Raw genomic sequence first — 25,990 nt, forward strand, 5'->3', positions numbered from 1 at the left:
ACACCGGAGGGTGCACCGAGCCCAGACGTCCGGCCAGAGCCAGGCAAACAACATGTCTGGTCAAAGATCCGCCCCCAATCCCGATTATTTTCAGAATTCCCCCCGCTGCAAACTAAGACGGAACCAACAGGAATCAGTGATAATAATAAAAAGTTTTAACATGGGCTTTGTGTTGGCTGATTTTGCTGTGTATTTATTAGGGACTCAGGAAGAGCCCTGGCAGGAAAATGAGGCCGTAACTAAAAAGAGCTCGCGTGGAAGACATCCAGAAGCGGTTTCCCAGCGGCCTCAGCACTCGCCGGGTGTGGTGTTGTCGACGAGCGGCTGGTTCCCCATGGGCAGGCAGCAAGGCCGGCCATTTAAGCATCTCCCAGCTTGCACCTCGGACTCGATGCAGAATTCCCGGCAGGCGCCATTCGGACGCTCGCAAATCTCCCAGAAGCTGCTGCTGGCTGCGGAGAAGAGGGCTGCCCTGTTAGTCCCTGGCGCTTTACTGAAGTCCATGAAGTCTCTGGAAACTATCCTGTGTGGGTTTCCTTTCTTTTCTTCGTTATCTGATTTCTTAAGCCAAGACATAAATAGCAGATTTACATAAAAGTTTGGCATTTGGCATTCTTGAAAATTCTGGCAATACTGGGTGCACCTCAGTAGCCAGAGCCTGGAACTGAGCGGGCCCGGCCCTCTCCAAGTTCTAGGCCATACACCTCTAGCTTATCCTGATTTTTTGTTTGTATGTTTTGCGTAGAGGAACTGGGGTGTAAGCCAGAGGGATGGGAGGTGAGAGGACTCACCAGAGACAGAATGGGGAGCAAATAGGCGGATCTACTGAAATATACCGCTGAGAGGTGCAGCAGGGAGACAGGAGGGGGGCTGCGCCCTGTGGGTCAGCTCCCTAGTTGGGATGGAAGTCAGGCTGCTGTGGTGATAGCACAGAGACTTAACCCCTAGGCCACCAGGGAGGCCCCCTTATCCTGAGTTTCCTCCCTCATTGGCACCTGCTGCAATGCAGACAACAGTTCTCATTTACTGTCACAGCCTGTGCTGCTACAGTGGAAGAGGCTTCTCAGAGCTGTGAAATATCCCTTCCTGTGCATGTGTGCGCTGGCTCACTCAGAAATGGAACTTCTCAAATGTAGATAGAAAAGACAACAGACTTCAGGAAATTTTTAGAGAGCACGACATCTTGGAAGCCAAAGGAATCTTGTTATTTCTCTCTGCCTGCATTGCAGTAAAGGCTTCCCAGTCAATGCTTCCCGAATCTCTGATAAACTGAATTGGCCCCCCTCTCCAGTCCCGCCCCTCCACTTCCTCTACACCAGTTCTCCTGGAGCCAAGCTGGAACTGCCATACAAGCCACACACACTCCGCACACTGAAGTGCTATCTGCCTGCTCACAACAAGCAGACCTTTAAAACAGATTTATGCAGGAAAACCTGTGCTCACCGAGGACACGCCTCCCCCTTGATTTTCTGCTGCAAAATGTGCTAATTGTCTTCTTACAGGCTACGCAGAGCCTAGCACGCCCCAGCCCCTTAAATACCCGCGGGGGCTCCTCACAGGCACTCACCACGACTCACGCGCCCTCGGCCCAAGCCAAAGCCCTGCCACCTCAGGAAGAGGTTTCTCCCGACGCAGAGCACGGAGCTGCTCATCCCTCCCTGAGCCACACATCCAGGAGCTCTAGGAACTTTCCCGATCCATTTGGGGGTCTGGTTACTTCCAGGCTGGGGCTCCCACCGGGACGGGGCCTGTGGGCTGAGCGCGGGAGCACAGAGCCCCGGCAGCGTCCCCTCCGACCCCCGTGCAGGCGGCCGTGAGCAGGCGGGGAAGCCAGAAGCTGGGCTGGACCCTGAAGGGGCAGACTCAAGCCCAGGGGAGCGAAGGCCTAAGGGGCAGTGTCCCGAGCTGTCAGTCTCTGAGACGCACGGCAGAGCTTCCAGGGAGACCCCCGGCCCTCCCTCCTGCCCGGGCCTGTCTGGCTTCGGCCACCCCCACGCAGTGTCTCAGGACAGCTCACTCGTGCTGCACCAGGCGAGGACTTTTGGAGACCAAGACTTAGTCCTAGACCAATGCCAATTCTGCTATCTGGATGTGGGCACATAGTAACCTCGCCTCATTAAATCCTCCTGAGTGCTGGAGTCAGGGGGTTTGGACGCTGGAAACAATCTGAGGTCACGCCGTCTGACTGGGCCAGGAGACCCGGGAGGCAGGTGCCCGGCCCGGCCCGGCCTCCCTGGTCTCCTGTGAGCGCCTGCTTGGCCTGGGGCTGGTGGTTCTGCTCCAGCGCTGCTCCCCCTGGGGTGTCAGGCCTTCTGCCCTCAGCAGGGCCTCAGCACAGGGGAGGCTGTTACCTGGTGGGGCTCGGCTCATAAAGGAGAGAATGGCAACGAGGAGGACAGCACTCCTCATGGCTGATGACGGGCGCGGGCTTGGCTCCACTTCCCAGCAGCAGAGACACTTCCGTCTGCGTCCCTGGCACCCGCGGAACGTCTTTGTCTGGAGCGGCAGGGCCTCTCTGTACCTCGTTAGTGGTCTCTGCGGGCACAGGCCGGCCTTCCCGAGGCGACTGGGGGCCCTGGGTGTGCAGAACACGCCATTTGTTATAAGGACGTGGGCCCAGTTTTGATCAGAGAACCTTGTCAAATGGGAACAGAAACTTCAGGGTTTTGCCAGAAGATTCAAACTGATGCACAGAAGCAACTGAAGCTAGCACGTCAGGCCCCTGGGGAAGCCGGCCGGTTCACTCCGTGACCAGAGGTCACCCAGGGCATGCTCCCTGGCCTTGCTGGCCACCCCAAGAAACCAAGGCCCGGCTCAGCCCTGCTCTTACATGCCCCAGCTCCACCTGGGCCACCTCCTGCAAGGGGTGAAGCAGGGTGCGCCCCAGCTCCTGGGCCTTCCATCATGCAGTTGTGGGAATTGGTGAGCTTGGAGAGCAGGGTCCTTGAGGTCACTCTGGGAAAGGTGTCGCCAGAGCTCCCGTTTCAGCAGCACGTGGCGAGCTCCCCAGGAGAGTTTCACGAGACAGACGTGAGTTCTATTTAAAGGACAGGTTTATTAGGGAAAGGGGCAGGTTTTGCTAAGAGAGGCCTGCAGGGATGCAGGCTGGCGGCCTTGAGGAGCGCGGCCTCCGCTGCGGGAGGCCAGTGACGAGGAGCCCCTGCAGGCACAGGTCACCGGCGGGCAGGCGGCTGCTGCCCTGCAGAGGGAGAGGGCGGGGCACAGAGGCTCCCGCACACTCACAGGCGGGCAGAGGGAGCGCCGCCCGAGCCTGTGCAGAGGCCACGCCACGGTCCTCCTCCCGTGGGCGGGTCACGCCTCCGCGGCGCGGCGGCCTGTGGCTGGCGTTGGGGACCAGGAGGGGCCCGATTCCGGGGTGCGCCCGGCCTCCGTGTCTCCCCCTCGGGCTGCGCTCCCCTCCCCAGAGCCTCCGGGCCTGCCGGGGCCTCTCGCCCGGGACACGGCGCCGGCGCCCGCGGGCCCCCTCGGCCGGGTTAACGGCACGTTACGCCCCTCGAGCCGCCCCCGCGTGCCGGGGCCACGCCGTCCCCGCCCGCTGCCGTCCTCCTCCAGCACCCCGGCTTTCTAGTCTTTCCTCCATCACCTCCGGCCGCGGCACAGGCGAGGAACGAAGCGGGAGCGCCCCGGCCGGCCGCGCCCGCCCGGGACTCCGACCCCGCTACCCGCCGCCACGCGCCTCCAGCCCCGGGGGCGCGGCCCGCGCGGACGCACACGCCGTGACGCACTTCCGGGCGCCGGCGGCCACGCCCCGGAAGGGAGGGGCTAGGCCCCGCCCTCAGGCCGCCCGTTTCCCGCCGGCCCGGAAGCAGTTTCGCGCGGCGCCGGCCGGGCCGAGCGGGTGTCGGTGTTTCCGGCTCCCGCGTGCACGTGGGTGCCGCGCGCCGGCCCCGCTCGCGGGCGCCCGCCCGTCAGGAGCCGCGTCCCTTCCGGTAAAGTCGCTCCGGCGCGGGCCCCGCCCAGCGGCCCTGCCCAGGCCTCCCGCCCCCGCCCCTCGTCCGCGCCGCGGGCCCCATCGGGGCGCCCCGCCCCGCCCCGCCTCCGGGAGGCGCCAGCCCCGGCCGCGCCCGAGCCCCGCCGCCGGCGTCGTTCTGGGCGCGGCCCGGGCCCCCGAGCCCCCGCCCGCGCCGCAGGGGAGCCCCGAGGGCGGCGCCCGCGCCCTGGCCGGCACCCGCGTTCTCGCGCCGGGCTCGGCCGGCACCGGCGGCCGCCGCGGGTGGAAGCGCCGCTCCCCGCTGTGCCGCGCCGCGCGCCGGGGGGGGGGGGGCAGAGCCCGAGAGAAAAGGGGGGGTGGGTCGGGGGCCCGGCGGCGGCGGGTGGGTGAAAATGGACGAGAAGCGGCCGGCGGAGCGGGAGGAGGCGGCTGCCCGCAGGCCCACACCCGCGCGCGGGCCGCGTCTCCGCGGGACACCGGGGAGGCTCCCGCCGCGCGCCTGCCCCGGCGCCCCCTCATCTCCCGCGGCGTGTGGGTCTCCGCGCCTGCCGCCCTGCCCGGCGCGCTCGGTGGGCGTCGGGGGGCTGCTCGCCCCTGTTTCTCAATAGGAGGTTTCGTCCGTCGGGTACAGGGCAGCCCCGATAGGAAACGGGGTGCCTGGCTGCGGGTCCCCACCCGCGCGCTGGAAAGGACTTCTCAGTGCTCCACCGCAGGCGACCGCGAAGGTCAAGAAAAGGTTTCTTCACAAGGGAAGGGGACATGAGGACATGCACAGCTCAGGGAGAAGAGTGGGAGACACAGTTTTAACCCTTTGCACCCCGCCGGCCCCTCTCAGGGGACATCGGAATTCCAGCGTATCACTCAGATGTCCCCTCTCAGGGGACACTGCAATTTATTACTGATTACGGGGAATTGAGGTTATTTCAACACAACTTTTTGAGACATGCATGTTTCCCTGAAGTTTTATCATGAAATGGCACAAGAAATTAAATCAAAATATCGTAAAATGGTTTGAAGTGCATTAAATGAGTCCTACCCGATCCCCGATCTGGACTCCCAAATGGTGCTCTGAGAGCTGGCGGCGAGCCAGGAGCCGTGAAGCCAGGAGGCGAGCGACAGAGCGAGAGACCCCAAGGCCCACGTGTTTGGTTTTTATACCCAACCTGGCTGCCCAACTCCACCCTCAGGTCCCAGCCACCCTCCCTTTGGTGGTGACGGGGTTTGTCTTTCCCAATGTCCTGATGGCTTTGGTCTGGAGTGGGGGTGGGGTCCACAAAGCCTGTATGGGATTAGCGCAGGACATCCTTTCCCCCTAACACATCCTTGTCACAAATGGTTTGTGCGCGGGGCGTTCCGCGCTCTAAAGACAGACGTTTCGCTTTCTGAAGAGCCGTAGACGTGCTGTTTGAACATCGTGACAGGTTGCATTTGGATTTATGATCCATGTATTGATTTTTACAAAATCAATGAAAAAGAATTAAAAAGAATTATTTTGGTTTTATCCTTTCTTCACCATAACTATTTTCTTGTCCTCTCGCCCTTGCCTTCCAACCTGCGTTAGTAGCATGTGAGAGGCAAGAGGGCGAGACTGGTTGTCACCTCGTAGAGTGCAGCATTCTTAATATCCTGAAGAGCTTCCTAGTTCGTCATGGATTCGAAAGAGATTTTTCTAGAGTGAAGTTTTGAAAGGAAAGGCAGGTCCGTGAATGGATATAGAGATGTCATTTCACCGACAGGTCTTTGCAAGAGCATGACGTGGCATGGATCCCTAATGTGCACTCCCCAATAGGCTGGATCGCCTGGGTAGCACTGGGAAATTGTAATGGTGAGGAATGCCCTAAAAATATCAAGGTGATGTTGAGGAAACAGTGACTTCTTCCTGGGGCTCTCTGAGAGATTTGGCAGGAGAGGCCAAGCTCAGCCATCATTTACCGAGTCACGGACACGCGTCACTTCCTGCTGTGGTCTTGTTTTACAGTGTGTACGCACAACTCTGTTTTGTAAAATACATTTAATCTCCATGTCGTGAGAGTTTCTATTGAGTCCTCCGAAGAGTTCAGTATGGAGCGGTTGTTTTGATTGAATTGTCATAACTCTAGTTTTTTGTCCCTGGTACATTCTCTGTGTGGCCAGTTAAAGTGTTATTTCATCTGTAGGTCGTACTTAGCACCCATCTTCCCTAAGCCCACCCCTTGTAGTATTTGAGGAACTTACTCCTTTACACAGTCCTATCACAGCGGTTCCCCAAGCTTTTCTAGGCATGCTCCATTATCACATTTGGTTGAATGAATATTGTCTTATGTTTGCTTGAGTTTTTACCATGATCCTCAAATTGTTCTTCCTTTTTCAATGATAGACTGTGAAGAGGGGACTTGTATTTTTCATTGTCTTGCATGTTTTTCCAAGCTGAGTTTTCAGAAATTCACAATTTTCTTTTCTCAAATGTTTTAGTACTTGAATTAAATCATAAAGTTATTGGCGTATTGTTTTCCTTTGTTATCTTTGACAAAGCTTTCATAGCTTTCAATTTGTCTAATCCTTTCAGTGGTTTTTACCTAATCCTTTTTCCTCTTGCTCATGTTAAACCCTGTGCATAAACGCGCGGCTTCTAGGCACTGTCCATCTGCCTTCCCTCTGTCCCCGGGGTGCTCTCTTCTCTGAAAGGGCTTGATTTTTGCATTTGGAAGTTCTGGGGTTCTGCCAAGATGTTTTTCCTTCTTTTTTCTTATCATCTCTCACTTTCATTCTTGTAATTCTCCCTTGAAGTCTTATTAAAGTACTTAATGGTAACCCTCCCATTACCAAAATTACTGGATAATTTTTAAATGTTTCAAGGCGAAGGATTCCTAGAATAGTAATATTTAATTTTTTACTCCTACCACTTCTACACTTTAGCCTTTTAAAATAGTTCATGTGCTGTTATTTAAGTGATGGCAGCGGCTTGGGGAGAGCGGCAGGGCGGAGCTGGGGCGCGGCATTACACTGTGAATGCAGCACATCTGTGTGTGCGGGGCCCCGGCTGCGACTGCTGGTAACTGAAGAAAAGACCAGCACTGCAGCCGAGTTCTCAGCGTTCACGGCTGCCTTGGAGGCTTGGACGCGTGCCCAAACACACCTGTCCCTGGGCACCACCGACCCGCCCCTCGCAGGGCTGGCCTGTTTAGTATGTGTAGGGGTTCCCTGCTACCCCTATATTTCCCAGGAGAAAGTGATAAAATAATTTTCCATTTCAGTCTGATTCTGCCTGGGAGTCAAAGCCCACGACCAGTGCCTCATTACCCAGCTCTCCCCGCTCCTGGTGCACCCTGGGCATGCAGGGCACCTCAGTCTATAAGCCTTATTTATGGGGTGTCTCTTGGGGTGTTGTGATCTGTCCTGGATATCGGGTATTCAGATCCTTGCATTAATCAGGGGCTTCTCTTTTAGAGCTGACCGAAATCCCCGTCCCCCTGCTGAGTGCCTCACGGAGGACTTAAAAGCAGGTGCCCAGCACCCGGCTGCCCCCCGCCAGCGTCTGAACGACTTGACTCCCCTGTTCTTCGGATCCCTCAGCTCTCCCCACCAGGCAAGGAACCCAGATTCTTCAAGCCGGGACATCCTTCAGCTGGCGGAGAGACAAGCTTGGTTACCCGGGTAGCGCCCGCCTCTGGGATGCCGAGCACGCGCTCCTTCCTGCGCGCTGCCGGGAAGACTCGGCTCTCCAGGTGTGGCCTCACGTCCAGGGGGAGGGGCAGCCACTTAAAGCTCAGGGCAGAGGCCTGTGTTGGGGGGTGCTGAGCATAGGGCCCACCCTAAAAAGGGAAAATCCTGGTGTGGGCGTTCAGGCACAGCGCAGCAGGCCAGCCAGCTGGGCTCTGGCCCCGGGCTGTGGGGGAGGAGGGGTCGGAAGCAAAGCCTTGCGCTCTGGTCAGTTTTGGCGATACATGTCCGTTTTCTCCCTCACAGAGGTTGTAAGCAGTTGAACATGCTAGTCAAACACTCTGAACTACGGAGCTGTGTACCTGACACCTGCGGGTATGGATCCTGCTGGGGAAAGCGCGCGAGGTGTCCGGTGTACCCGGGATGGCAGTTCTCCCACAGATGCCTCACTGGGCTCTGTACGGGGGCATCGGTGATGGCTCGGTGGAGCACCGAGGCAGTCGTTTCCCCCGGCTCAGGTCTGGGTGTTGCAAAGGAGAGCCCTTATTCTGGGCATCGCCAGAGAGGCGTCGGGTCAGGGCTGCAGTCACTGAGCAGGGGAGGCCACCTGGTTTGAGGCATAAATGGTTCTGAACTCTTCCAGCTTCGGGGAGGGGAGTGTGAAGAGCTGTCACCCCTGACTGAATGCTAGTCGCATGCTTGCGGAAGCATAATCACCAGCTTCTAGAAGTGTCCTGCATTGGGAAGTCATGGCTCTTTGAGGAAAGCCACTTTGCTCCACTGCTCTTCCGGCACGAGCTTGCCCTGGACCCTGCCCTGCTTCAGTGACGGCAGGGGGCCATCTTGTCCGTGCTGACGGCTGTGTTTCCTGAGCGGGCAGCCATTCCCCTGGTGTTGGACAAGGGACTCGTGCGCGCCCCCTCTGAAGTTGGTAAAACTCCACAACCTATACCCGGTGAACTTCTCAGCAGGTGGGGTCCTGGGCCAGCATCTCCCGAGACAGCCAGCTATGGTCCAGCGCGAGCGGTCTCGCAGCCAGAGTGTCATCTCAGCTAGAAAAGATGGATCCCAGCAGCAACCGGGCTAAACATTTCTCTCACCACCGAAGACTTCCCTTTTACTTCTTACATCCTGTCTTTGCCTCAGCTGTCCTGATGCCACCCTCAAGCTCTTAGAAGTCCACTCCCAGGCCAGGGAAGGAATGGTGCCAAGCTTTTCTGCAGGAAGTGCTGCCACCTTTTGTGGTCACCTTCGGTTCCAGCCAGAACTCCTCCAAATGGTGGCAGCGATGATACCCAGTATCCCAGATGCTCCTCACTACCTTCCCTGCACACCCTGCGTCACCTCCAGCTGCCCTTCTCAGAGACATGAGAAGACCTAACTCGGGGTACACGGTCGGCACAGAGGCTTCGCAGCCAGACACGTGTCAGCCTGAAAACTAGTTCAAGCAGTTACGTGCTGTAATGTTTCCGCTGTCACGCTCGTCCTGTGGAGGCTGGCTTCGCCCGACAAGCGGAGATAATGACGGTGGACTTAGGAGGCCTGAATAAGTGGCAAGATTCTGAGTCAATACTCTGTCACCTCCTGTGTGACCGACGTGGATGGCATCTTTGTGACAATTTCTTTGACCCTCTGTAAGAATTACCCATATTTTGAGACCGGGCAGGGATGGAAGAGATCCAGAATGGACACCTTGGCTGGTCGAGGCCTTCTGGGATAGGGACCATGAAGCTAATAATGACTGTCTCTGGGGAGATGGGTTTGGTGTTGTATAAATATTTTCAGGTTGTTGTAAATGGTTTTTCATATTAAACAAGTACTTTTTTAAACAAACGTTTTAGAAGTCATAAAATAGGCTATTTTAAAAGTAATGTTCTCAGTTGTAGGTGAAAACCCAAGATTCTGGGTGAGTAGTTAATGATGGACGACATTAGTATCATCTCAAGGCAGTGCTAATGGGGACCAGAAATGGTATTTTGTGGTCTTGTCGGGCGGCCCCCAGCAGCCTCGCGGGGGTGAGCGGGCTCTTGGAACAGGCCAGTAAGCCGGGACCTACAGTGTTCACTGACTTCTTTGTATCATGGCAAGATTCAAGCCATTCACAGACCTCCGGAATATTTTATAAACGATTCTTGGGATCCGGTACAGGCCAGCTCAAGTGTGACTCAAGAACTGAAGGGATGTAATAAGGGAATCAGCACCTCTCCTTTGCTGTCCCGGGGCAGGGAGTGAGGCGGAGCAGTGTCGCTGGTGCTCTGACTCACCTCTTGAGGGGCCACCTGACTGGGTGGCCCTTTGAGTGGACCTCTGCTTTCCATGCTCAGAGGACCAGCGGAGTGAACCCTCTGCCTCACGAAACAACCCTGTCGCCACGGCTCCATCTGCTTGGGAGTGAGGGGCTGAGGGTCACGGTAGAGCTCGGTGCTGGTGAAAAGCTCCCCTTATGGCAGGACCCAGAGATCTCGCTTGTGAAAGACGTTCTCCCGCAGGCATCATCCCTCTGCGCAGAGAAGGGGGTCCCGCGCTGGCTCAGTACTTTCACTCAGCACTGCTGCCGAGTGCTGGCACCCTGGGGTGGACGTCCCAGGTCAGGTGGCCGGAGCGATGCTGGTATCTGAGAAATCCCACAGTGTTTGCCTGTAGGTGGAAAACTTGCATATGCCAGGGATTGCTGTGCTTTGGAATCAGGGAGGAATTGAATATGCCGCAGTCACATAAAGTGCCATAGTTTTGAGGCTTTTATCCATAAGACACCTGTATTTAAATATTTTTCACTCGCAGCCATGGTCATGGCCTTCTCACTTTTGACTCCTGGAGAGGATAACCCTGTGGAGCTCTCCTAGAAGGCACTACAAGTCTGTTGGCGAGGGTGGCAGCACACCCAGAGGAAGGTTTGGGGCTTTGTGGCAGGTGCATCTGGAAAGTGCATGACACCGGAGGTCTTATGGTGTCTTTCTCCCTCCTCAGCTTTGCCGGCTTAGTGGTGGACTGTCTGTGAGCGGCAACCAGAGAGAAACAGTCGGCAACTGAGTCGCTGACGATGCAGTCACTGGTGAGTGGGGAGGCCATTTCCACTCAGGTCACACCCCACAGTGTGGACGGGCGGGGCTGCTTCTCCTGCTCACAGCGATGTTCTAAGTGTGGGCTTCAGGGATCCCAGCTGCAGGGGAGCTCCCCAGGAGACTGTGATGGTTGTAATGGACCAGGGGCGCCTCAGTAACTAATGTCCTTCCTGTGACACCGTGAATCCCTCCATGAAGGCTGTGTGTCTACAGAAGACAAGAGAAGTTTCTTTTGTCTAATTCATTGCATGGGCTCCCTGGGAGTAAGTTGCTCATTACTGTCATTTACTGTCACTGGTTTTCACGGCGTGCGGCTGTGCGGGTGCCCTCAGCAGAGGGGCACGAGGCCAGCACAGCACAGTAGGGGGCCGCGGGGCTACCAGGTGAGGCCAGTCAGTCCCATGTCACAGGTCAGGGGGACGGCTGGGAATTGCTTAGCACAAGAGACGTGTAGGCCAGAGAACGCAAGAGTAACCGCTCCTTCGTTTTTGCTAATTTAAATTTAGAGTTTTGATATATTTACCCTTTTGGAAACTTCCTAAAAGACAATTTAAATTCTCATTATATTTGTTCCTAATCATGCAGTTTACCTTTTTGTATTTAACTTTTTTAATAATAACTGGAATTACTGTGTAGGGAGAATTTTTCCCTTAATTCTGGCTGCACATTCAAGACAAAGAATAGAATAAAATTCTAGCTCCTTTGGAAATGTTTTCAAGAACTAGATAGCCCAAATCCAATCAAGAGACTTCTTTAATCTCTCAGCAGGGAGCCAGGATGGGGTGTGACACCTGGCGGTGGAGGCCCCAGAGAGAGACCAGGTGTCTGGTGTGAGCCTGTCCCAGGGCTGCCTGCCAGTGCAGGGGCCTCAGGGGCCCTGGTGTGTGCCGCTGACCTTCTCCTTTGGGAACACCTGAGTCCTGCAAAGTTGAGGGCAACTGCATGTACTGCTGCCAGGGTCTGTGAGCAGTTTCTTTTCTGAAGAATGCTGGCGACTGCTTTACGGTGATCAGATATTTTAATGAGTAGTAGACTAATGGCTTGCATTTATACGTGTTTACTTAGATAAGAAGAGCCTCATACCTCCAGTCATTGGATCTTTCAACACTTGTAGCAGGTTATTAAACCATTTCATAAATGAGGAAACAGGTTCATCTAGGGAAATGACGTGTAAGCACAGTTGTGGTTTAAAAGAGGCAAATATGGTTACTGTTTGCCTTGTGATGGAAAGTAGAGGGACTTGAAATTAAATCAGGAGAGTTATGAATTTTCAAGTATAAGTTTTATAACCACATATCTGGAAGTCATAATTACTAGTTATTTCAGAAGATGAAAAATTCCAGATTATATTGGGACACACCTCATAGGACACGCCTTCCCAATGACGTGATACTCGTTCAGACTGCGTGTCAGGGATGGCTCTGGAAGGCACGTGCAGGCTCGGCCCTGGGAATGAACTGATGTGGGCCCCAGACTCGGTTTGAGTTTTTTCTACACCTACTCCTCCATCCCCTTCCTCAGTGCTGTCATCCTCACCCTCCTACTCTGGATACTGGTAGGTACTGCTCTGTCTAATCCAGAATGTCCACATTTCAGGAATCAGTGACATTGGAAGATGTAGCTGTCGACTTCACCCGGGAAGAGTGGGCCCTGTTGGACCCGTGGCAGAGGCAGCTCTTCAGAGATGTGATGCTGGAAAATGTCAGTCATCTGGTCTCCATGGGTACGCGTCAGCACTCATATATGGATGCAGGCATCCAGGCAGCATCTAAAACAGCTTCCCAGGATACCACCCCGTCTCTGCCGATTGTTTTAGACTTCATAATGACATGAGGGAAAGTCGTTTGTTTTACTTACATCTAGTTTGTCACCCTGCTAGAATATTTACCCCAATTTAATGTCTTTCTTGTTAATGTCTGACACTCAGCAGAAATCAATGTTTTTTAATACATAAATTGATGAAATATTTTCTAGATAATTACTCTGCTGTAGTCACTATGCTGAGCCTTGACTAGCAAAAAATAATCCAACTTTGGTGATCCTTTGGAAGCTTATGTTCATTAGCTGTTCATCTTCTGTTTTCAAATAATACTCAATTCACTGAACACACTCAGTTTCTCTGCTTTTGAAGAGTAGGAGGCTACATTCTGTCTTGCCCTTGGGCACAGACATCGGCATCCAGAGGTCATCACTGCTTTGGATACAGCTGGGTTTCTTCCTGCTCCACTGCGGGACCGTCTCTGTCTTCTCTGTCCAAGCTGTTGCTGTCTGGGCTCTGAATCAGTGCTCTCTTTATTTTTTTCTAAGCAGTCTGTCCTGGCCTTGATGATCATGCATGTTTATCAGCATGGAACTCAAAACCTACCAATATTTACTTACTTCCCCCATGAACAGGGTATCAGCATTCCAAATCAGATCTAATTTTCCAGTTGGAGCAAGAAGAGCTGTGGAGTGAAGGAACAGGGTTTCTCCAAGGCCAGAGCCCAGGTAAGCAGCAGGAACCTACACCTCCGCAGGAGCCAGGCCAGTGCCTGACAACTGAGTTATCCTTAGAAATACCAACTGAAGATGTGACGGGGTGAGGGATACACTCTAAAGTGTATGTGAGGTACACTGGGGGGAACTTCTTCAGATGTCATTAGTCCTTGCCTGTATTAGTCACATTTCTCTGGCTTTAGGGAAAAGGGTATTCATGTATGTATTGAAGTTAAACTTTCACATAATAACTCTTATCCTGGTCCCTCCCTCACCCCCCCTTGAAGGTTTTCCCTATCATTACCAACCCGATAGCTCATCCCCATTTTAATTTTTCATATTTCAATGCTGAAAATCTTCGTCAGTGCCCTTAATGTGTTTCTACTTTCTAGAAAATTTCTTCATTTCTATTATTTGCCTTTTTGAAGTGTGAGTTTTTAGACTTATTAATGTCTTGGTACTTTTCAATGTTTTCATTCTCCTAAGGCCATTCTAAATTTTAATTTTAGGCAGGGAAAGTGCCCCTACAAAACCAACAACAATAGCCACACATCATATCAGCAGGAAGGATGCATCTACCATCAAGGCAATGGTAAGTTTCATGAGGAGTGACACTAATCATTCAAATTAGAGACATGGCAGTAGTATATTAATAAATGATTCTATTATCCGTATGTACATTAAGTTGAGATTTAACTCTCAGCAAAAAGTTTTGGATAGTTTGAGTTTAGTGAAAAAATTAATGAGCTCAGAATTATAACACGAGATCTTAAAAAAACATGGACAACTACATACTGTCCCTATGCCTAGTCTATGCCTAGTCTATGCCTAGTCTTTGAAACACATTGACGCCTTCAAAATCAGTCTACAAGCTGCAGTTAGGATGCTGCAAAAACGTGTGCAGAAGGGAAATGCAACTTGTTAGGAATTAACACTGGAAAGATTTTAATTGAAGGGCATCACTAAATGATTTTATATATATAGATATATATAAAATAATGAATGTATGGATGTATATGGAAAACCATTAATAGCCTTTCCTCTCCTTCCCAAAAGCAGATTCCCTTTGAATGTAACAGTATGGGAGATTCCCCTTATTGCGCCACACTGAACGAACATTTATCGGCTCCCACAGAAAAGAAACCCTGTATCAGAAAGCAGTGTCGGAAATCCCTTGGTGGCCAGCCATGCCTTCATCAGCACAAGCACATTCACAGTCAAGTTAAAGCCTGTGAATGCCATCTGTGCGGGAAAGCCTTCAGTAACTGCTCCAGTCTGAGACGGCACGAGATGACTCACACTGGAGAGAAACCTTACGAATGCCGTATCTGTGGGAATGCCTTCATTCAAAGCTCTGACCTTAGAAAGCACAATCTGACTCACACTGGAGAGAAACCGTATGAATGTCACCTGTGCGGGAAAGCCTTCAGTCAGTCCTCTAACCTCAGGCAGCATGCAAGAACGCACACTGGAGAACAACCGTATGGATGTCACCTGTGTGGGAAATCCTTCAGTAAGTGTTCTGCCCTTCGACGACACGAGAGAACTCACACTGGAGAGAAACCATATGAATGTCATCAGTGTGGAAAATCCTTCAGTCAGTGTTCTGCCCTTAGACGACACGAGGGAATCCACAATGGAGAGAAAATGAGTGCTTTTAGTGAATATTCTGACCTGAGATGACATACAATGATGATTCATTATATTTAGGAGACGTCAACTATAGCTTTAATGTTTAAACACACCAGAAGACTCATACATTGAAGGGATACTGCAACTGATGTGGAAGATCCTCTAGTCTTTCTAACTTGACATATGCACATGTATGTGGCCTTGAATACACACGTATGACATCAAAACCTTCAGTCATTGGCCTGACCTTCGATGACCCGAGAGAACTCCTACTGTACATAGAAAGAACGAGGTTGTCTTCAGCAGCAGTTGTACGTTTGAAACACACTAAAGGATTGACACAGGTCAGACCGCCTGGGAGTGTCATCCATCTGAACAAATATTCAGCCAAGCACCAGTCACGTATGCACAAGAAAGCTCAGTGAACGAGTCACTGCTAACCCAGGATGTGAGCGATGAATGTGCTTGAGGATTACCAAGCAATTCAGAGAAGTGAGTCAATTAAAATCCAACAGAACCCTTATTCCCAGAGCCATTCTGTGACACATAGGAGGAGTCAGATTGTACAGAGCACTCAGTGTCACGAAAGAAGGTTCTCAAACCAAGGAGACGGTAGTCCAAAAACCAAAGTGGAGAAAACTTCAGCTAGATTTCATATCAGATAACGAAATCTAGGAGAAAAATACTCTAAAAATCTTTTAATATACAAATTAGCAACTAATTAAGAATCGACAAAATTTCCCAGGGAAAGGGTGACATCGCCAAGATAGTCAAGTGGTCTGGGAATACTGAACTGATTCTGGGAGTATGCAAAATTTTGTAAGAAATTAAAGTTTGCAATAGATTTGTAAAGATGTGAGTAAACCGTGTTGCTAAAAAAGTCTAGTGAGCTGAAGTTCTGCTTGTCCTTATGCAGCTGTAGGCACCTGTTTAGGTCTGCGCTCCGCGGCACTTGGGCTGAAGTCTTAGCCCAACTCAGAGTCTCTCCCAGCAGCTCCTTCCACACAGCTCATCCCCACGCATCCTCTCTCCTCACTGACATAGTGCGCTCTGTCCTGGCCCGCGGGTGACACAAGATCCCTCACCCCGTGCTTGGTTGCTCCAGTGTGCCGTGGCCCTGGCTTGGCGAGGTCATGGGGGGGAAGTACCAATGACACTGATGTCCACCACTGTGTCAGCGCCAGCCCCGTCACTGTGGGGACAGTTACAGACCAGAGGCACGGGTAGCTCAGCACTTCCAGGCCACAGAACACTCCTTGAATTTCTCCATGAAGCCTCTGAGTTGGGCTAAGTGGGGGCGGGAGTTCTTCGTCCCATGACCACATCCAGTACCTTGACTGGGTGAGTCCTGAGCTCTGCACCCAGTCAGCTCCCCGCCAGTGCTTTCTCCTTCCACAGCAGCTCTGCCGAGAGCACTCAGGCAAGCTGCACCCCCTAAGGTATCCCACACCACAGAAGCCCGCAACGTACTGCAGAATGAAAGTTCTCACAAAGGAATTGCACATGTATTCCCTTTGAAGAAACCTAAAAACTGAACTCAAGCTCAAGGGGAAATGCTTCCGAGAGAGAACTCAGCTGGCGGATGCTCTCCCAACTGCCACCGTCCCCACTCACATCCCGAGGCCCTGTGAGTGAACACAGTCTTGCCTCCCAGTGATACCTCACTGTTTTCAAACCCCCGGCCCCCCAAGCGATTCTATGGTGCAGCGAGGGTGGAAACAGTCATGTGAGGAGGAGGAACTAAAATTCAACATTCTGGTATCTTGGCTGGAGAGGCAGAGACAAGAGAAGTGTGAAGAAGGGCTCAGGGAACAAATAAGTCCAGACCCTGGAGACACACCTCGTGGGTTCTCATTTCCACCGTCACAGTCCAGGAGATGTTACTCAGTCTTTTTGTGACTCAGTTTATTCAACTCTAAGGTGGAAATGAGCTGAGGGCTTCATTCTTGGCGTGGCTACGAGGCTACTGCGGTGGACCAGAGGCCCCAGCTGGCGGCGGGCAACCGGCACTTCTGTCAAGACCAGGTAGATCCCCCTGCTGTGTTCCTGCCCCCAGGGAAATGGACAGTAAGAAGAGAACCTCTCAGTTTAATTGGCAACAGCTGATAATGATCAGGGGCTGACTGTTAGCACCAGGCTTTCCTGGCCGGGAATCCCCGGGATGTGCCTGTGGCTTCAGTAGCCTTCTGGGCTTTCTGAATTTGAAACAAGATTTTAAAGCCAAATTGCCGTCTGCTTCCCATCAACAATTGTGTTCAGGTCTGTTAACCTTTTTGGGGGTTCATTTATGTAGCATTCTATTTCTTCCTTCCCCCCTGCACCCCGCCTCCCGTGCGCCCTGGTCCCTCCCCTCCCCCGTACCTGGGGGCCCTCCGGGTGCCCATTCATTGCCCAGGAGCTTTTTAAAAGAGGCTGATCAAGGCACCCGCCCAGGAAATACCCTGGCTTGTCCGTTTGTTTTTGTTTGTTTCTGTTGTTTGTGTTTGTTTTGTTTTGTTTGTTTTTGTTTGTGTTTTTTTGTGTTTGTTTTTGTTTGTTTGATTTGTTTGTTTATGCTAGTTTTTGTTAGTTTTTGTTTTTGCTTGTTTTTGTGAGTGTTTGTGTGTTTTTGTTCTGTTTGTTTCTGTTTGCTTTGTTTTTTTTAGTTTTTGTTAGTTTCTGTTTGTTTTTGTTAGTGTTTGTTTTTGTTAATTTTTGTTAGTGTTTGTTTTTGGTTTTGTTTTTGCGAGTGTTTGTGTTTGTTTCTGTTTGTTTGTTTTCATTACTTTGTTTTTATTAGTTTTTGTTAGTTTTTGTTTGTGTTTTTGTTTGTTTATGTTTGTTTTCGCTTGTTTGTTTTTGTACATTTGTTTTTGTTTGTTTGTTTTGTGGGAACCCTCCCCCCCGCCACCCCCCCCCCCCCCCGAGGCAGGAAAACTAACCTGCATTGCAGAGGCTGTGGGCTTCGCCACGGGGGAGGCCCCATCAGATTTCCTGTTGAAAGACAGCATAAGCAACTGTGCTTTAATTCTGAAACTTTTTGTGTGATATAAATGAGCAAAGTAAATAAGTATGTGTGGGAGAGACGGTGTCTCACTCCAGAATTACAAGGCCCGGCGTGGAAGGGAGCAGCAGCCCACACCCGGGCCCTGAGTGCAGGCTTTGGCTATGGCCCGAACAATGATCTGATCATGTCCCCCGCTTTTCTAATGACTGTTGGTCTCCAGAATGGAGCACCCATGGCCTTGATCATTGATTTCTGCAGAATGAAAGCAGCAAAACCCAAACAGGTGCCCACTAGGGACAAAGGTACGGACATTCTAGTCACGAAGGACACCCCATCTTCAGCTCCTGACCCTCATGACACTACTCAGAACGTTTACCATGACAAATATCATCACAAAAATTACATGTCTTAGTAGTGGGCAAAAGCATCTGCAAGAAATGATAAACACATTCTGATTAAAAAAACAATGGGCACACACATGTCACGTATGGTACATTTGATCTTTATTCGTCTTTTGGGAAGGATAAGGTAACTTTCCCAAATCACTCAAAATCATATTCCCTCTTGCCAGATTTCACTAGGTTAATTTTATCGCAGGATTCAACCCCTACATCTAGTCCTAGATAGCCCTCCCTCCACCCACATTCCCTTCTTCAGAGAAAACGAGGGGCTACAGGCAATGCCTGCTATCAGAGAACTTAGAAGTATGCCAAGAAAGCCACTCCCGGAAAACACAGCGGGCAGGTGCCCCACCCCCAAGAGTGTCCCCATCAGAGGTGCTGAGGGTATGTGATCCCTGCAGGAAAGGGCCACAGCTACCACTAGTCATACCCTGGGGCCTTGCTTCAGGGATCCCTGGTGCTTCTCACCCTCCCCCCACCACCCACTCTGCTCTGGCATCTCTAAGGAGACTAAATCCTATCAGGAACTGAACTCCCACGGCGCCATCCAGAAACCACTATGGATCTCTTTCTCAACAGGTCCTCTCAGAAGGTTCAGAAGGTAGAAATGCTTTGTGCCCCTTGGGGGACCTCAGCTGTACCGTATCATTTTGGTCACACACTGCTAATTGAAAGAAACGTACATGCTACATTAAACAGTGTTGTGAGTTCACAGAGAACAGGCGCAGGAGAAGGCACCCCATCGTGACTCCATGCACTGGCTCCTGAGGCTCCAGTCCTTCCAGGATGGAGCGCGCTGCCTCCTGCCCGGGGGCACGCCCAACTTGCTAGGTCCAGGTGTCGTTCACGGGCGCCGGGAGGCTCTCCTGCTCCCGCCTTGCACTCCATGCCGCGGGAGAGCGACTCGTTGGATGCAGAACAGCTTTCCATTGGGGACAGCTGAGTAGCTTTGCAGCAAAACTCATCCAAAGACAAGAATGAGTGTGCTGTGTGGGCCACCTGCGCCCAGGCCAGGGCTCTGCCCTTTCTTCCCCTGCCACAGTTGGAGGATCAGGTGCGACCAAAACTAGGGAACCCCGTGCCAGGAGTGGGATTCCACTGGGCCCCTGCACCTGGCCCACACGGAGCTGGGGAGTGCTTGGGAATCTCATTGCTGCTGGGCAGGGGTAGGAACATTCCCGGGTCATGTCCAAGGTGCTGAGGGTGAGGAGTACTGGGTCTGGGTGGCTCTGCCGGGTTGGGCCTCCCCTGGGACACGCAGGATGCTGGGTGTTCATGTGCTCTTGTCACCTCGGCCTGGACGAACGGAGATGGGAGTCGGTGTCTAGAAGGCAAGCAGGACCCTCTGGGCCTTCCTGTTCTTCCCCTTGGTGACTCTGGTTCTCTCTCCCATGCCAGGGGCTCTGCCCACGGGTGCTGGCCCTTGAGCAGCATGTGCCCAGGCTGAAGGCTGCGGCTGGCCAGTGTCGCGCTGGGCAGGACCCGCTCTGGTCCCCGCGGGCTGTCTGGGCCGGTGGATCACGACCGCGTCGGCGGGCAGGGCACGGTCCACCTCCCTGAGCTTGAGGGAAGGCTTGGGTCGCTCGTGCTCCTGATGCTTTCTCCACTGGTCCAAGGTGACCGGCCGGGTCGGGGTCTCTCGCGCAGGCTCCTGGGGCTTGGGGACAGCAGGAGGCTGGTCTCCGACAAGCTCCCGATGGGCCGGAGGGAGCAGGTCCACACCTGTGGTGGTCAGCGTTGGGGGTGGTCCGCCAGGGGAGTCCTGCTCACTGGCCCTGTCCAGTTCCTTCTTCTGCATGTAAAAGAGCACGTAGGCCTGTTGGCTCAGGGCAGAGGAGACACTGCAGGAGGTGACCTGAGAGTCGTCCATGCGATACCACCGGTCCTTCCCAGGGCTCACGTAGCAGAAGTAGTGTCCCTGGTGACACCCCCAGCCTGCGTGGACCAGCACTGCATAGAGTTCGTACTCCAGGGCCCCCGCCTTCTGCTCGGACAGCAAGGCCTGCAGGTCCAGGCGCTGTGGGTAGCGCACGGGCTTGGCCACCTTGCCGCCTGTGGGGCCGCCGAAGCGCTTGAGCATGAGGATGAGGACCTGGGGAGGGGCGTGCAGAGCCAGCGTCTTGGCGGCGGGGCCCCTGTCGCCACAGGCAGCGCAGTGGTACGCGTCGGGCCCGTCCAGGCTTTCCGGCTTCACCAAGTCCTGCAGAGCCTGCTCCACGCTGTCGGCGGCCTGGATGTCCAGGGCGATGTCCAGGTAGGGCTCCAGCGTGGTGGAGACTCCGCAGCAGCGCACGCACTGGATCTGGGACCTCCAGTAGCCCCCGAAGAGCCGCCGCACCAGGGTGCTGTCCTGGGGCTGTGGGTGCGCGGCCGCGAGCTCGCTCACACACCCGCCCTGCATGGCGCCCACGGTGGCCATCAGGAACTCGTGGGCATCTTCCTGGCGCCAGGCATGGAAGCCGGCGAGCAGCTCCTTCACGGGCGACACCACCTCCCCGGGGTGCAGGAGGGCGCGGGAGACGTGCGCCCGCATGGCGCAGAGCGTGCAGGACAGCCGCCGGGGGCAGGAGGGCGCGCGCGGCCGGGACAGCAGGTAGCCGGCCAGCGGGGGCGTGTAGGTCAGGCACTGCAGGGCCGCGTTGGCGTAGCAGGTGTTCCCCAGGTTGCGCAGCCCGGCCCCCACCTGGCCGGGCCCCAGCCGGCGCCCGAGGCGGCCCTGGCAGCCGGTCGTCTCCGCAGGCCCCGGGGCCATGCCGCGCGCGCCTGGCCGGAGGGACGAGCGTCTGTCGCGGGGGGAGGCAGGTCAGCGCTCCCGGGCCACGCACCTGGTCCAGAGGCTGCGAGCGCGTCCAGTCCTGAGGCCGAAGCTCCGAGTCGGGGCGAGGTCCGGAGTCTTCCCTGCCGGGGTCTGGACGAGCCGCTGGACGATGCGCGCGTCGGGACCGCTGGCTCCGAATGACCTGCAGGCCCGGCCCGCGCCCTTTTATAGCCCCTGGCCCCGCCCCGCGCCGAGGCCCCGCCCCCGCCCCCCACCGGTCACCGGCCTGCTGGGCAGCGCTGGGCGTGGCCCTTCCGGGCTGGCATCTCCCCCGGGAGTCCGGCGCCTGGTGACCCCTCCCGGCCTCCCGTCTGCCGGGCCTCGACCTGGCACAGGAGCGGCCTAACGAGGCACTTCGCGCCTCAGCTGCCCACGGGTGGAACTGGACAGCAAACAGGCCCCCTCCGACCCCTCAGCGTCATGGGCTTGGGACCCGAATAGGGCTGGGGACGACAAACAGCGGCTTGGACCCTCCACTGGCGTCACCCCACCTGCCCCCGCATGTTAGAGCAGCATCAGCACGAGCTGGCAGGGACAGGAGAGAGTCAGAGAAGCCCGGAGGTGGCTCTGGACACCTGTGGGGCTGGGGTGACTCCTCTGGTCGGGGCACAAAGGGCAGGAGCAGACTCTCGGGGAGCTGCAGGAGGCCCCGCTGCACTCAGGAGCAGCCCGCGGGATGGACACAGGCGGCTACATCATTAATTCCCCAGGATTCGGGATTTAAAAAAAATCCTTATGGGAAGCTGCACAGCTCAAGACAGACGTGACGAGGTTTCCCTGATCGGGTCCCACCGAGCCGAGGGCCAGGCCTGGGCCTGCGAGGTGGGAAGATGCAGAACGGGTGTTGGGGAACAGAGCCCCTCGGGGCCCGCCATCCTCACAGTGGGGCGGGCGCTGGCGGGACAGACAGGATCCACTCAGTGTCCACCGCGGCCCCGGGAGGCCCCTGCAGCCGGAGGTGCTGGGTGTGGCCACATGGCCCGGGGACACCTGGAGCCACAACCCCCGCCCCAGGGTGAGGGGCAGTGATTGAGGGAGGGAGGCCCAGCGCTCCCTGGAGAGGCCCCAGGGCGTGACCTCTGGCACCTGCTTCCGGGACTGGCCCCAGGGATCTCGCCCTCAGAACCCGGATGTGGCTGGGGGGGTGTGGGGGGCTGTGCTGCCGCCATTCCGTGAAGGACTCGGGTTAGGGGGGAGCTGTGGCCCGGGCTGTCCCCCGTGGGCGCTGGCAGGAAAGCAGGGGGTGGGCAGGCGGCCCTTGGGTCCACACCGCTGGCAGTGGGTCACTTTGATTTCTCGAGGCTTCAGAAAATGAACGACCCTAACTCCGTGAAATCTGGCCGAGGCCCCGCGTCCTCTCGGGCTTCCCTTGGGGAAGCAGCGTCGGCTCTGCCCGGGCCCCACTGCAGCCCCCGCCCCTGGACCCGCGCGCGCTCAGGAATTCGGAGCGTGTCCCCCTCACCCCGGGGCTCCGGGCTGTGCCCGGGTGCGCCCGTCCCTGCAGGCGCCTCATGACCGTCGGGGGGCGAAGGCAGAGGTCAGCCCAAGCCCCACGGCACTTTCTCAGGGCGCCCTGGACGCCGAGGGCTGGGGGTCGTGCATGTCCATGGAGAGGGTCACCCGGAGCCGGACTCCCCGGGAAATGCCAGCCCGGAGGGGCCACGCCCAGCGCTGCCCAGCAGGTTGGTGCCCCGGCGGGGGGGGGTCTGGGGCTTCAGGGCGAGCGGGGCCAGGGGCTATAAAGGGGGCGCAGGCCGGGCCTGCAGGTATTTGGAGAGGGGGGTCGCTGGGGATGGGGCAGCGTTGGGTGGGCCCAGGTGTGTCCCCTGACTTTCCTCTTCCGTTGCCCCCTGTGCTGCGGGGGTGGTGGGCGAGGGAGGCGGCCAGTCGCTATGACAGGTCCTGGGCATGAGGAGCCGACGAAAAGGGGGGCCCTGGGGAAGGGGGGCGCTGTGTCCTCACTCGCCCGGCCCGGAGCTCGGAGCGGGCCGGGCCGGCGCCAGGCTGTCCTGCTGCAGCCGCGAGATGGCTGCGCCCGGATGGCGTCCCGCCCCTTCCCTCCCCCCCAGCTCCTCAACCCCGACGTCCTGAACCACGGGGACCCCGTGACAGCGGGAGAGACAGACCCCGAGGATTCCTGGGAGTGCGCTGGGGCTCACCCATGAGCTGGCTGCCCCCCGGCCTCCAGAGAGCTGGAGCCGCTGCCGCGGGAGCCGCCCTGTCCTTCCCCTGCCCAGCCTGGGGGCGGCCGGCAACGGGCAGCCTCCTGCTGGGGGCTGGACTCTAATCAGACGGTGTCTCACCAGCTCCTCTTCACTCTCAGTAACACACTCTTGTGTGCAAATGAGTGTGTGTGGTGGGATGTGTGCAAACGCACTCGCGACGCGTGGAAGGTAAAGCCCGACACAAATTTCACTTTCAAAGACTTTACTAAGAGCAGGAAACTGATTCGTGTTCGGCTCAAAACAAGCGGGGGAAGGTGCCCGACGATCCCTCGGCCACCACCACCCCGGCCACATGTCAGCGCGGGGTGGGGGGCCGGGGCAGGATGCCCTCCGCACACCCTGGGCCCACCCCAGGGACTCCCCAGATTCACACAGTGAAGCCCAGGCTGGACCCGATTCTGCTTCACCCCACAGGGAAGCCAGAGAGACCCTCCCTCGCCCAAGCCCAGGGCACTCAGGCCCAGTGCTCCTCCCCCTCGGGGTCCCTGCCCAGGTGCAGAGTTGGGGTGACCACGCCCCCAGAAAGGTGTCAAGGGTCCTGCCCCCAGGGCGCCCTTCAGCGTCCCTGGTGCTCCCCACCCCCACCCGCCCTGTGGCGGCATCTCCTCCAGGAGAGCGATTCCCACGAGCCCCCCGGGACGGCCGGGTCCTTGGCCTCGGCCACGCACAGACGGCGTCAGAAGGGGGACACCCCGCGGGGGCCCTGGGGTCCTCTGGCTGCCGGAATGAGGGCCTGCCGGGGGCCGTTTTGGGCCCAGACTCTTAAGGGTCTCCACGGGGAGCTGTGCGGGAGGGAACGGGGGCGCTGCGGGATGTGCCGCTCGGAAAAGAGAGACGCGCACCCGCGTGCGTTTCCGGCTCTTTATTAATAGACGAGACTCGGCCACAGGCCCCCGACGGCTGCGCTCCAGGAAGAGCCAAAGGCACAGGGAGCCCCCATCCCCGCCGCAGACAGGAGCCTCGCGCTCGCGGCGGGTGAGCAGAGTCTGCAGTAAACCCACCCACGAGGGTGCGGGGCAGCGAGCTGTGGCGTCCCTGGGTCCCCGACTGTCATGGGGCATCCTCGGGGCGCCTGCGGGCCAGGGTCCGCGGCCAGGGCGTCTCAGTGCCCATCGCTGTCCTCAGAGGAGGAAGACACCAGGAGATCCTCGTGGAGGACGCTGCGCGGGGCAGGCGGGGCGGCGCCCTCGGGGCTGGAGCGGGTGGGGGTGCTCTGCGGCGGAGGGGGCGGGGGGCAGGCGGCCTTGAACCTGCAGCTCCACTGGCCGTGCTGCCGTCTGCTGAGGACCAAGGTGAGGGCCGGGCGGGGCGGGCTGCAGGGCCGGGAGTCTGGGCGCTCGGGGCCGTGGGCAGGGCGCGGCGGCTCAGCGCTGGGAGCCGGGGCCGGGGCCCCCTGGGTGGCCAGCAGGGCTGTGCAGGACCCATGATCGGGGAGGCCTGGAGGGGGAGGCAGGGTTGGCTCAGGCCCCACGTCTGCGTCCTCACTGTCCTCCTGGGGGTGCTGGGCCGGGCCCAGCCGGGCTTTCTTCGGGGGCTTCTGTGGAGCAGGACTGGGGGCGGCTCTCTTGCCCGGGGCCTCGGGGCTGACGGAGGAGCCCTGGAGGCCCCACTTCAGGGCAGGCTGAGGGTCGGAGGCTGAGGGGACCTCGAGGAGATTGGGGTGTGTCCAGGGGTGGGGGCCGGGAGCCAGGGCCTGATGCTGAGCGACACCCCGCGGTGTGTCCAGAGAGGGGGGCCCACGGGAGGGAGCCCCGCCCTGCATCTCCCTCAGGGCGGCGGGTGAGAAGCCCCCCGGGGCGGGCCGGCCGCTGGGACACCCCTGGACGCCGCTGCGTGTCTTCTGCGAGCTCGCGCGCGGCCGTCCCCAGGGCAGGTCCGGGCCGGGGCCTTGCTTCTGGGTGGGGTGGACGGGCAGGGGCCGGCTCGGGTGCTGTGGGGACACGAGGGAGAGGGACGTGAGCTCACCCCTGCTCCGGTCAGCAGCGCAGCGCGCGGCGAGGGAACCACAGCGGCCCCGGCGCAGGGGCGGGCCGGGAGCAGGGACACTCACCCGCGCGTCCTCCCAGGGGGCTGCGGCTGCCCGCCCGCCCTGCGCTGGGCCCGGGGTGCTCCTGGGAGGCTTCTGTGGGAGGGCGCCCCGCTGCTGCTCCTGCCTGCGGGGAGAAACGCCGTTAAGCAGAGATTCCTGCGCCCACGAGGGGGTGGGCAGTGTCCCCCCCTCCATCCCCCGGCTCCCGGGAGGGTCAGGAAGGCCCCGGCCACCCCACTGTCCTCCCGCCTTGGAGCATCTCCCCACTGCTGTGCGCCCACGGTCTCCCTATGGACCCCCTTGAACCCCCCCCGTGCTGTCCACAGGTGCAGGTGCCCTTTGCCCCCCTCACCCTTGTGGGTCCCCAGGAGATCAGGGGCCCCTGAGCATGGAGGCCGGAGGACCCCGGCCTGTGGCGCTGCCCCCTCCACCTGTGCTGGCCCAGGCCTGGCTGTACCCACAGGGGAGGGGTAGGTCACAGCAACCTTGACCGTGAGCTGGGGTCCCGCCAGCTGCCCGCATGTACCTACCTCAGTGCCCGTGCAACCTCCCGCACGGTCCGGCTGTCCGTCTGGGGCTTCCGTGCCAGGTGCCCGTACCACGGGTTCCGGTTCTCCTTGCCTTGCAGGGAGCCCAAAGCCTGGGGCGCCAGGGCCCCCTGCCAGCACCTGATGGGGCACCTGGGGCTGGCGGCCTTGTGCCCAAAGGCTCCGCAGTCCTTGCACTTCACCTGCGGGGAGGAGGGACACGGGGTCAGGGCCTCGCAGTCAC

The 25,990-nt window shown here is 57.0% G+C and overlaps 3 protein-coding genes across 9 annotated transcripts; 1 reads left to right on the forward strand and 2 right to left on the reverse strand.

Moving 5' to 3' along the window:
* Positions 1-70: 70 nt before the first annotated feature.
* Positions 71-3,661, reverse strand: DEFB108B (defensin beta 108B). Of its 3 annotated transcripts, XM_037526561.2 has the most exons (4): positions 3,605-3,661; positions 2,831-3,037; positions 2,352-2,575; positions 71-452 (listed from the first exon to the last, which is right to left on the reverse strand). In XM_037526561.2, coding segments are annotated over exons 2-4 (390 nt in total). In that variant the 5' UTR covers positions 2,833-3,037; positions 3,605-3,661; the 3' UTR covers positions 71-288. The 3 variants fall into 3 exon arrangements, 2 of the variants coding, with proteins under 2 accessions (XP_037382458.1, XP_054557075.1); XM_054701100.1 differs by lacking the exon at positions 2,831-3,037; XR_005128171.2 differs by lacking the exons at positions 2,831-3,037; positions 3,605-3,661 and having other exon boundaries at positions 414-561; positions 2,352-2,389.
* Positions 3,662-3,896: 235 nt separating this feature from the next.
* ZNF705D (zinc finger protein 705D) lies at positions 3,897-17,493 on the forward strand. 5 transcript variants are annotated; one of them, XM_037526564.2, is made up of 8 exons: positions 3,897-3,950; positions 7,379-7,656; positions 7,898-7,966; positions 10,559-10,643; positions 12,250-12,376; positions 13,048-13,140; positions 13,638-13,720; positions 14,185-17,492. In XM_037526564.2, exons 4-8 carry the CDS (start codon positions 10,632-10,634, stop codon positions 14,809-14,811), a joined length of 942 nt encoding a protein of 313 aa, XP_037382461.1. In that variant the 5' UTR covers positions 3,897-3,950; positions 7,379-7,656; positions 7,898-7,966; positions 10,559-10,631; the 3' UTR covers positions 14,812-17,492. The 5 variants fall into 5 exon arrangements, with proteins under 5 accessions (XP_037382461.1, XP_054557076.1, XP_037382462.1 ...); XM_037526565.2 differs by lacking the exon at positions 3,897-3,950 and adding an exon at positions 4,515-5,777; XM_037526567.2 differs by lacking the exon at positions 3,897-3,950 and having other exon boundaries at positions 4,515-7,656; positions 14,188-17,493.
* Positions 17,494-19,471: 1,978 nt separating this feature from the next.
* LOC119258281 (ubiquitin carboxyl-terminal hydrolase 17-like protein 6) lies at positions 19,472-20,899 on the reverse strand. Its single transcript, XM_037526719.1, has one exon. The coding sequence runs from the start codon at positions 20,897-20,899 to the stop codon at positions 19,472-19,474; it is 1,428 nt and encodes a 475-aa protein (XP_037382616.1).
* Positions 20,900-25,990: the final 5,091 nt, after the last annotated feature.

This window comes from Talpa occidentalis, unplaced genomic scaffold (assembly GCF_014898055.3).
Source record: "Talpa occidentalis isolate TD23 unplaced genomic scaffold, MPIMG_talOcc4v2.1 talOcc4.4, whole genome shotgun sequence".
In the NCBI taxonomy this organism is placed as follows: Eukaryota; Metazoa; Chordata; class Mammalia; order Eulipotyphla; family Talpidae; genus Talpa; species Talpa occidentalis.

Excerpts from the sequence above, each read along its gene's own strand:
- ZNF705D (XM_037526564.2), top strand. Across the intron at positions 13,141-13,637 it reads TCTCCAAGGCCAGAGCCCAG|GCAGGGAAAGTGCCCCTACA; the intron begins GTAAGCAGCAGG and ends TTTTAATTTTAG. Across the intron at positions 13,721-14,184 it reads CATCTACCATCAAGGCAATG|CAGATTCCCTTTGAATGTAA; the intron begins GTAAGTTTCATG and ends CCTTCCCAAAAG.
- DEFB108B (XM_037526561.2), bottom strand. Across the intron at positions 453-2,351 it reads TATGAGCCGAGCCCCACCAG|CCAGCAGCAGCTTCTGGGAG; the intron begins GTAACAGCCTCC and ends TCTTCTCCGCAG.
- LOC119258281 (XM_037526719.1), bottom strand. The coding sequence starts at position 20,899 with ATGGCCCCGGGGCCTGCGGAGACGACCGGCTGCCAGGGCCGCCTCGGG.